This window comes from Melospiza georgiana, chromosome 1 (genome assembly GCF_028018845.1).
Source record: "Melospiza georgiana isolate bMelGeo1 chromosome 1, bMelGeo1.pri, whole genome shotgun sequence".
Taxonomy (NCBI): domain Eukaryota; kingdom Metazoa; phylum Chordata; class Aves; order Passeriformes; family Passerellidae; genus Melospiza; species Melospiza georgiana.
In genome coordinates this window covers 96,462,229-96,473,683 of record NC_080430.1, presented here as the reverse complement: position 1 = coordinate 96,473,683, position 11,455 = coordinate 96,462,229, and the positions used below count along the sequence as shown (strand labels likewise).

Sequence of the window (11,455 nt, the reverse complement as noted above, 5' to 3'; positions counted from 1 at the left end):
AAATGGAGGCTGAAATCCATGTGCCTGCTGAAGTCACTTCTCTAGGAGCCCCAGGCACCCTGGGCCTACAGTCTTTGTCATCCTGATCTTTGGTGCTCTCAATAATGCAGCAAGCCTTTTCTCCACCAAAGCGTCACCTGTCTAGGTGAGTCGTGCCATCCCCTATCTGAAGTGACAGCCATCTTTGAGTACCAGCATCTTAACTGACTTCTCTTTCATCATCCATGTTAGAGAAATAACATTTTCGACAAGGTGTTGGGTTTCCCCCCCCTTTTCTTTATTCTTTCCCCAGCCCCCCTTCGCCCCTTAGTTAGAGCACCTGATCAAAAAATTATTTCTGACAAAGATTTCTTGCTCCAAATTAAATGAGCTCAAGGAGACGGAGCATTTTCACATGGAAAGAAAGGGAAACGTTGATGTTGGAAGTTAATGAATCTGGGAGGAGAGAGAACATTATTGAGACTGGATAATATGATCTAACAGCTTTCCTTCTTCTTATCCTCCCTGTAAAGAATGTATGGAAGTCAGTTATGTGGCATGATTCTAACATCTGTCCTACCCCATAATGGTAATTTGTATAAGTAATGGAAACAGGTTAAATACTTCCATTCTAATGTTGCCAGCAGGGATGAAAATGAACATTTCAATGAAATAATCTCGACAGAGCAGGGAGAGGAGGGGTGGATGGACTGATTCATCTCCAGCTCTCTTTGGTGATCCGAACGCTAATGAGAACGCTTGAATGTATAGTTTATCAGATAGAAGGGGAAGAGCAAGTAAATTTCTCAGATTAGAATCACTGTGAAAATATACCCACATGCAAGCTGCTTCGTTCTCCAATTGCCAGCGTTGGCTAATAATTTGCAGCATTCATTTTAAGGGGATAGAGGAGAGAAGAGAAAGAGGTGAAGAATCTTTTTGTTGGCTTTTAATGGGATGCCTTTAAGGGTTATCATTCAACCTGCTAGAAGCACGGAGGTTGCTCTTGTTACTGTACCTTATCTACTTTTCAGACCCATTGCATTAGAATTAGAGGGTAGGCAGTTCTAGTATTTTGCCCCCCATTTTGCTGCAATTAGAAATGAAAGACACAAACCTCTGTAGTAAGGTTATCTGGTTGTCTCATATTCTCTGCTGCTCCTCAGCCATTGTCATAACTAAGCCATATTTTTCCACCATAGTGACATTGTAATACAGACACACACACGTGCACACAGACTTGTAGCATCTGTGCCAGAATTTTGTATGAACATTTGTATATACTAATACAGAAGATTCGCAAATCTTCCAGCACGCCTGTTAAACTCTCACAACGTGCGATTTTAGATTCTTCTCTAAAATTGTCATGACTCTGTGTTCTGGAAACATGTCTGAAAATGATTTGGGTTTTTTCATCTGCCTCATTTTTCCATAATGAGGGAGATGTGTGGCTATAAATTGTCTTTTCTAGCTGTATTTTTTTTTCCCTAAGATATGAAATGTGTTCTTGTGTGCAGTGGAAATCACCCCCAGCCTGGAGTGCAGTTTGTGCAAGGTGACAGTGTGGGTTGTGAAAACTTCTGCAGCTGCTGTCTCCTGTTGGCTGGGTAAATATTAGAAGCTGTGGCAATACATCTCTTGAAGAATGGTGAACACTCACATTGTGCCACTATTATTTAGTCACAGAGTAGGCCCTGATTTAGTGAAGAATTTTAGACCTAAACCTATCCCTATTTGTCAAAACTATGAAATAGGTATTTCAGTGAAAATTATCTCAGTATTCAATTCCTTTACTGAACTGTGACTTTCACTGCTTAGGTGTTTCTTCTGAATAAATTTATTTATTTGGAGGATTTAAAATTGGGTCTTGAAGAGCTTACTGCTTTTAATTTTGTAGACTACTAAAACCAAATACAATTATTACTTTTGGTGCTTTTCAAAATAATTTATTCAATGCTGAATCCCTTTTTGAATGGAAAAGAGTACCTCTGCAGAGACAGATTCCTTCAAAGGCATAGTTCCAAGGTTGTGGAAAGGTTTTATGTGAGAATATTTTTATTTTTAACCACATCCTTACATTTCAGATCTCTGTCTGCTTTTTCAAACAATGGATGTGTATTTATAGTGTAAATATTCTCACTGAAGCAAACACAATGTGCTGTGCTACTCACATGTACAATATATAGCATCTCATGTCCACTTAGATTAGAATGCACAGCTTTTAACACTGCTCAAAGATGACAGTATATCTATGGGGAAGCATTGGCATCCAGAAGGCACATTTTATAGGCAAAAAAAATAATAGCAAGACTTAATAGGAAAAAAAAGAAATACAAAATGCCCCCACTAATTTTCAGTTGTCTGGAATTTGAAGGTTTTTCCCTCTTTTATACCTTGCATTTGCCTCAGTCTGTCTAGACACAAATGAGAAGGAAAAGCTGACGCTGTGTTCTGTAATTTCTTCTACTTTGAATATAGTTATTGTTGGGGAGGATCATTGTCTCTTGATATTTTTGTGTGGTTTTGGGACATATATAAACTAGCAGTAGCTTTGCAGATGCAGGAATGTCTGAAGAAGATTGCTGAGAGTTGCTCGGTCACAGAAAGATATGTTGTCTGAAATCTGTCTGTTGGTCTACATTTTGTAATTTAGAATCTGAACATCTCATGCTTTTATTTAAGGTAGAATATATTACTTCTCTCTGCAAGTAATTATAATAGGAACATTTTTGCTGTGTTTAAAATACTGAATTTTATTTATTTGTCAAATTTCTGTGAGAATTTTAGTAAAATGTACATGCTTTTAGACATTAACATTCTTCCTTTTGTTTGCTTCTCTGTTAGCTCTTACAGAAACCTTTTCAGTTAGAGAATTGCACTGACCTTGCAAAATACCATATGTTGAGAGTGCTGCTATTCATCTCATAAGCATTAGTAGTCTTGAATGAACAGGTATTGTCTGTATCCTATGATAACCAAAGGAGTTAAAGAGACTATTTTTTTTATTGCAGTGATAGAAAATTAAATATTACAGATAAATTGCTCATTTTTTTGTTAAGGAGCATTATTTCTTTGTGACTTTAGATACATGTACAGACATGTGGGTGTGCACATCATATAAATTCAGGGTTTATTTAGAACTGGCTTAAATTCTGAAATAGTAGAAAATCATAGTTCTGGCCATTTGTATATTCTTAACCCTTATATTACAGTATATGTTGGTAAAGGAGTGAACTCAATCATGTAGTAGTCTCAGGAAAACCAAAGAGTAGAAAAAGTGAGTAAAAGATGAGTATTTCACCCTGACACTCGGTTTCTTTGCTATGGCAGTTTAACATGGACCTTACATGTAGGTATAATGTTTCTTGTGTGGTTTAACTCCTTTTTATTTTTATGATACAGTGCAAAAGTATGAGAATAGAGAAAACACCATCATAAGTAAATAAAGAAAAATAAAAGACACGGCAATGGATCATTAAAGTTTCTTTTTAAGCAGATATATAGATGGTTATATATAGCAATTTTAAAAATATATATTTATGTAATTTAGAATTAAGTAGAGATGTAAGCAAATAATTAATATGGATCCTTACAAAATGCTGCATCAACTATCAGAACATCCTGTATCTTACAACAGTTTTTTGCACCTAGTTATTAAAAATATTGGGATGCGAAAATTGGAGAAAAGTGACATAGTTGCACTAGGGTTAGTGAGAAGAAAGCTGTTCATAAAAGCTCAAAATGTGTGTCTTCTCAGTTTTTAGCTTGTACTTGTTTTCATTTTGGTTTTGGTTTTTTTGATAAAAATGCCAGATGGTAACTGCCCATTGTTGTGCATTTTAGGTCTCAGAGGGGTTTATTTTCTATTTAAAAATAATTTCAAAATTAGAAGCCATATTCTTCTTTAACTATTCTTTGCTTTTCTGATACTTAAAATTGTATTGTCTTTTGCCATTAAAAACTACTGCAAAAAGGTGTGTTGAATGAGAGGCTAAGAGATCCTAGACTGCAGCTGTGGGAGTGAATTCTATGTGTGTACCTAGAGTTCAGAACTGCAGCGGTCCTACCATCCTCAAATATCTGCAGAGTGTTCCAACAGCAGCATTGCTGCAAGACAGGGAAGCTGGCTGCCTTCTGAATTCTCTTACTACTTCTGCATTCTATTATTCATTTTATGGACAAAATGCCTTTTAGAGAATATTTTCATCTGGTTTTACAATGCTTTTCTAGCATCTTCCTGGCCTTTGACTCCAGGATTATTTCTGAATTTTATTTATTGTGCTTTGTACTCACCTGTCCTTTTAAACATATTAGAAAACACTTGAGGCTGATTTATCTTTTTGGACCCTGATCAGAACTTTTTTAAAAACTAAAAGGTCAAATTATCATCTGAAAATATTGACATTTAGGGGACAGGTGAAAAATGCAATGGGCATCTTAAGGTTCAGTACAACCCTAGTACTAGATAGAGTATTTTCTTGCTTCATCTTAAAAGATCAGGCTGAAGCAGTTAGGGGCTGCATTAAGAGTGAATTGCAAAGGTGAATACATAATGCAGTACTGACCGTAATGTGTTTCAAAGAGTATTCATATTACAATGAAAGAAGATTCTTTTTATTTTTCAGAAAAGGCATTTCAGAATATGTTAGCAACTGTGTACAAAAAGAAGATTGACTCGTACTTATGCTCCCCCCAGCTGAAGAAGACCTCAGCTTTGTTAACATAATAATACATATTTTCTTCATACCACATAGGAGCAGAAGTGCCTATTTTCTGGCTTGCTTTCAGTATTGTACCATGAAAGGACACAGGACACATTTCAGCATCACTTGCTGCAGAGTTCACCTGACAAGGAGGCACTTTTTTATTCAGTTACTGAAAATTGTTCATAATCCGTATTTTCTACCTTGACATTCTTATAAATTATCTACATTCCGTTGGCATTGTGATTTTTTTAAGCTTCTTTTACAAAACTGGAGGGAAATGTGTACAACTATGTTTTCTGCTTTGCAATGAAAGTGTACATTTATCACTTAGGTACATGTAAGTCACTTCTGTGAATTGAGCCCTTGGAGTAAATGTGTTTTGATGTAATGGCCATCTGCTCATGAATATCACATTTGCTAGTTTAACAAATAGTTTGATATAGATAAACACATAGTTTGGTGAGATCATATAGTTTCACAGATAGCAATGCAATAGAAAAGTTTTATATTTTCCGTAAACCAATAATCAAGCTGCAGTGGAGATCTCAAGGTTTTTGTTTGTTGCTTTAAGAAATTAATCTCTAGTATTTACTTTTAGTTTCTGACTGCTTTTTTTCAAAATGGTAAATGAAGGACCCACATCAGATCATAACAGGAGGCAAACTACATCCTTCCCATTTCAGAAAACAATCAATCTTGCTTCTCTTTTCACCTTTCAAAAATGAAAGCTGTTCTGCTCTCAGATGCACGCAGTACAGCCAGACACCAGGAGACCCTGGGAACAGCTGACCTGACACTCTTGCCCTGTATGGCTTCATTAGAGTCAGGTATCAGTGACACAGAAATGGCCCCTGCAGCTGCAGCTAAAGCCAGTTTGCAAGAAAAGACAGAACTGACAAGGTAGAGTTGGTCAAGTCAGTGATTCTGAGTGTCATGGTCTGAGGGATGCAGGTCAGCTGCAACGCGTTACACATACATATGTAGTGCAGTAAATATAGCTCAGCACCACGCCATTTTTTTAAGTTGATAACAACTAGTTTAGTAGGCTCTTTGTTTGATTTTAGTTTTGATATTATGGCGTTTACTGTGGGCCTGGCACATATTTTACTGCTGAAGTCAAAGTTTATTCTTCAGTATCACTGATATCAAACTGTAACCATGACAGAATGTGTGGATTTATAGGAGGAGTATGTGAGTGATGGTGAGTTTGGGTTTCAGATGTATCTTCAAAATTTGTCTTCATGGTTACAGTTTTCGGTGCAGGAGAGCCATGTAAAATGTGCGTGTTCAATAACATTGTCTTGTTTCCCCCCATGTCCCCTCCTGTATTTTAGCATATGTTCCTGAAGAAGAATTGAAAGCAGCAGAAATAGATGAAGACAGCGTGGAAGATGATGGGCTGTCTCTGGACATCCAGGAGAATGAGTATTTGTGCAATGAAGAAGCGGAGATCAAAGAGGCTCAAAGCTACCAGAACTCCCCAGTCAGCACTGCAACTAATCAGGATGCAGGCTATGGTTCCCCGTTTAGTGAAAACAGCGATCAGCTGGCCCATTTCAAAAGCACTTCCTCTAAAGAAGAGAAAGAGGATCCTCAGTGCACAGACAATGTTTCCTATCCACAGGACAGCTTGGCACAAATAAAAGCTGTGTATGCAAATTTGCTTTCAGAGACTTGCTGGTCCAGTTTAGCTTTGGACTTAAAGAAATCCAATCCAACCACCAGCAACAACGGAATCAGCCAGAATGAAAACGTGACCAGTACTGACACCAATGCCAATTCCCAGAGTACTTGTACTACCAGTACCAACACCAGTACCAGTACAACCACCAGTAGTACTAGTAACAGCAATAGTAACAGTGGTGGCTCGGGTTACGACTGGCACCAAGCTGCGTTGGCTAAAACTCTGCAGCAGACGTCATCGTACGGACTTCTGCCGGAGCCGAGTCTCTTCAGCACGGTGCAGCTTTACCGGCAAAACAATAAACTCTATGGGTCTGTGTTCACCGGTGCCAGCAAGTTCCGATGCAAAGACTGCAGCGCAGCCTACGACACTCTGGTGGAGCTAACTGTGCACATGAATGAAACTGGACATTACCGTGATGACAACAGAGATAAAGAAGCCGATAAGACCAAGCGGTGGTCAAAGCCTAGGAAACGATCACTTATGGAAATGGAAGGCAAAGAGGATGCCCAGAAAGTGCTGAAGTGCATGTACTGCGGGCATTCGTTTGAGTCTTTGCAAGACCTCAGCGTCCACATGATAAAAACAAAGCATTACCAGAAAGTGCCTCTGAAGGAGCCAGTACCAGCCATCACCAAATTGGTCCCTTCTACCAAAAAGCGAGCACTTCAGGACTTGGCTTCGCCTTGTTCACCTGAACCAACAGGGATCACGGCAGAAGCTTCACTGGGTGAGTCTGCAAAGGATCAGAAAACTGCCAACCCCTACGTGACTCCGAACAACCGCTATGGCTATCAAAATGGTGCTAGCTACACTTGGCAGTTTGAGGCACGCAAAGCCCAAATACTGAAATGCATGGAATGTGGCAGTTCCCATGATACTTTGCAGCAGCTCACTGCTCACATGATGGTCACCGGTCATTTCTTGAAGGTGACCAATTCTGCTTCCAAAAAAGGCAAACAGCTTGTGTTGGACCCAGTGGTGGAGGAGAAAATACAGTCTATACCTCTTCCACCCACCACCCATACAAGGCTACCAGCCTCCAACATTAAAAAGCAGCCTGATTCCCCAGCGGGCTCCACAAATTCGGAGGAAAAGAAAGACCTAGAGAAGGAAAAGCTGGTGGTCACCGAAACAGAGAAAAAGATTAAAGAAGAGAGTGAGGACTCTACAGAGAAATTTGAGCCAACAACTTTGTATCAATACCTCAGAGAGGAGGACCTAGATGATAGTCCTAAAGGCGGAATAGACATATTGAAATCCCTGGAGAACACAGTGACAACAGCCATCAGCAAAGCCCAGAATGGAGCCCCTTCCTGGGGAGGATATCCCAGTATCCATGCAGCTTACCAGCTCCCAGGGACAGTGAAACCCCTTCAGCCCGCGGTGCAGAGTGTTCAAATGCAGCCGTCCTACGCGAGCAGTGTGAAATCGCTGTCGTCGGAACACAACGCACTCATCCATTCCCCAGGCAATCTCACACCCCCACCTCACAAGAGCAATGTATCTGCTATGGAGGAGCTAGTGGAGAAAGTTACTGGTAAAATCAACGTGAAGAAGGAAGAGAAGCCTTTGGAGAAGGAGAAGAGTTCTCCAGTTAAACCCATGTCACCTGCTGCTAAAGAAAACAAGGACTTCCCAAAAGCAGAAGAAATAAATAACAAACAGCAGCCAAAGAAGAGCTCTGAGTCTGAAGTTCAGAAGGTCAAAAAGGATAGTCCAGCAGAAGCACATACGCCAAATGGTACAGAGCCACTTAAAACAAAGGTTGCAAATGGCTGTAACAATTTAGGAATTATCACAGATCATTCACCTGAGCCATCCTTCATTAATCCATTGAGTGCTTTACAGTCCATTATGAATACCCACTTAGGCAAAATTTCTAAGCCGGTAAGCCCCTCTCTGGACCCTTTGGCCATGCTGTACAAAATTAGTAACAGCATGTTGGACAAACCCATTTACCCAACCACTCCAGTCAAGCAGGCTGACGCTATTGATCGGTATTACTATGAGAACAGCGATCAACCTATTGATTTAACCAAGTCCAAAAACAAGCCTCTTGTTTCCAGCGTGGCTGACTCTGCCTCATCCCCGCTGAGGGAGAGTGCCCTGCTGGATATTTCCGATATGGTGAAGAACCTCACGGGGCGTTTGACACCCAAGTCTTCAACTCCCTCTACCGTGTCAGAAAAGTCTGATGCTGATGGGAGCAGCTTTGAGGAAGCTCTGGATGAACTGTCACCAGTACACAAGAGGAAGGGCAGGCAGTCCAACTGGAACCCTCAGCATCTTCTGATCCTTCAAGCCCAGTTTGCTTCCAGCTTGAGGGAGACCCCGGAAGGCAAATACATTATGTCGGACCTAGGTCCACAAGAGCGGGTACACATCTCTAAGTTTACTGGTCTTTCCATGACCACAATTAGCCACTGGCTGGCCAATGTGAAGTATCAGTTAAGGAGGACAGGTGGAACTAAATTTTTAAAGAACTTGGACACAGGACATCCTGTTTTCTTTTGCAATGATTGTGCCTCTCAGTTCAGGACTGCTTCTACATACATAAGTCACTTAGAGACACACCTAGGGTTTAGTTTGAAGGATCTGTCAAAGTTGCCACTTAATCAGATTCAAGAACAGCAGAATGTTTCAAAAGTCCTCACAAACAAGACTTTGGGCTCACTTGGAATTGCCGAGGAGGACTTAGGCTCCACATTCCAATGTAAGCTCTGTAACCGAACTTTTGCAAGCAAGCATGCAGTCAAACTGCACCTTAGTAAAACACATGGCAAGTCCCCAGAGGACCATCTGATCTATGTAACTGAGTTAGAAAAACAATAGCGTCCAGGTAAGCAGCCAGGTATGCAAGTGACCACAGGAACATTGCACTAAACTTCTTCATAGTACTGCACTAGGCCTGACCTGAGCCTCTGAAATCAGTCTTACTTTTGTTGCTGAACTGCCTATCTGGACCTTGGTTTTTCTTACACTTATTTTGTAGTTATATTTATATGCTCTTTGTCTGATCTGTGCATGGTTATTTTTTTGTTTCTGTTTTTATTTTTTGTGAGTCAAAGTCTGACCTTTATTTTCAACATCTGTCCTTGATGTTAAGCTATCTTTTGTAGAATATAGTGGGAGACACTATTGAGAGACATTAATTTAGCCGTAAAGAAAGACACAAAGAACAATGATAAAGAGACATCCTAAAATTACAAAGTTGCCATGACAATAAAGGTCACAGAACCTGGTAGTGTCAAGTTTTAACCCTCTGAGAACTGTAATAGCATTTCTGTGCCTTTCCCAGTGACTAAATAAGTAAATAAGGAGAAACAAAATAAAACAAAAGGCTTAAAGGCATTTCATTCAAATAAAAGCTGTGTCGGAAGCAGGACTTTTCTTTTTTTATTGAATGAGCTTTTTTTTTTTTTTTTAAATGCAGAACTGGTTTGTGAAGATATTGTGCATGCAGTCCTTGGAAGAAGGAGAGCTGTGTAGTACTCAAGGGGTTAGGAAGCCACAACTGTATAAGTTAAATAATGAATAAAAAAACAAGCAAACCAATTTGCCACTATGCCCAAACCCTCTGGATGCTGAGAATTGCCACTTTTTGGCAAAAGGAAAAAAAAAGTATGCAAGCTGTTATTTAAAACAAATGTAAAAATGCTCTTTTCTTTCCTTTATTTTTTTTTCTGTAAAATACTGCAGTTTATAGTTATTTACAAATGTTAAGCTTTGGTACAAGCTGACCTTTCTATAGTGTGCTGCATTGGTAAATGAAAACAAAAAAAAATGGGGCAAATGTTGGATTCTGTTCCTTGTAAATTGCCAGCATCAGCTTAAAAAAATACATGTTACATATCGTACCATTTTAAACTGTTCAACTTTCTTTGTACCTTCTGGCTGTATGCTTTCTCTTTTAACTTTTTATATTGTCATTTTATATTCAATTTCTGTGTATATAATGTAAAACCACACTTTTTGAATAAAATTTAGTTCCTGCAGCTTGATATAAATAGAGGAATTTTACTGGCACCTGCATCTTTCCAGATGCATGTACTTAAAGGAACTATCTGACAAAAAAAATAAATAAATAAAAATAAAGCAAGCAATGCACTATGAATTATACATTTTGATGTTTTATCATTAATATTGTACAGTACATTTTGGTTCACACAATTAAATCCACTGTTTTCTCAAGTGTAAAATAAACCCACATGCAGTTCTTGATTTACATACATTGTCATGTCGTCATTAAATTGCCTTTGAGGTGTTGCTCCAGCTATAAGAGGCATCGTTTATATAATCAACCAGCGAAAATCTACTTGAAATCATCTCTCCTGATCTGTGTGCTGACGTGTCTCGCTCAAAGCCCTAATGCTGGTAACCTCTTAGGAGAGATCTGCAGCAGGCACTCACTGCAAAAGGTACACAGCCAGGGCAGCCAGGGGCGTCCTGCTCCTCCCTGGGGAGCGAGAGAGGCTGCAAAGGTTTTGGCCAAGTTATGTGCAGCTGTACCTGTAGCCATTTTCTGTGTGTGTTCAAAGCTGTCTCCTCCCTCCCTCCCTCCCTTCCCTGGTGAAACCTTTTGATTCCAGCAGTTCCACAGTCAGAGGCTGTGGCTCCTGCCCCTGCGGTCTGTTGGATGCTGTGGTGCTGCCTCCCTGGCAGCGGTGAAGACCTCAGAGGCTTTGACACCAGTTTTTACTTACAGTACAAGGAGGCAGACCTGTGTTTCTCTGTACTTTTTAAATATTGCATTTTGAGGTAAGCTGAGCGCTATCATATCAGGTGTTTCCCTTAATCTTTATTTCTGTTCTGTTGAATGCAGATGTCATTTAGAATGTAAAAGAGAGCTGTCAGAGCCTTCACTTCTCTATCTCCTGAGTGCTTTGACAGTTACAGTGTATGAAAGCCTGGGATCTGCTATCCATTACACTTTTTGGATGGGCTATTAAATATGAGGACCTAGAGGGGTTTGCTTTCACGTGGTATTAGTGATACTGTTGTGCTATATATACTTCTGTGTACATATGTATATTCCTGTTTCTTCTCAGTTCTTCTGAAAGTAATTTAAATGTAAGATCTTTGC

General features: G+C 39.6%; 1 protein-coding gene across 1 annotated transcript in view; it reads left to right on the top strand.

The window, feature by feature from the left end:
- The window catches only part of TSHZ1 (teashirt zinc finger homeobox 1), a 55,063-nt gene extending 44,484 nt beyond the window's left edge, over positions 1 to 10,579 (top strand). Inside the window, exon 2 of the mRNA XM_058024611.1 lies at positions 6,020 to 10,579. Coding sequence (XP_057880594.1) covers positions 6,020 to 9,204 — 3,185 coding nt within the window. The 3' untranslated portion in view covers positions 9,205 to 10,579. The remainder of the gene's footprint in view (positions 1 to 6,019) is intronic.
- The last annotated feature ends 876 nt before the right edge of the window (positions 10,580 to 11,455 follow it).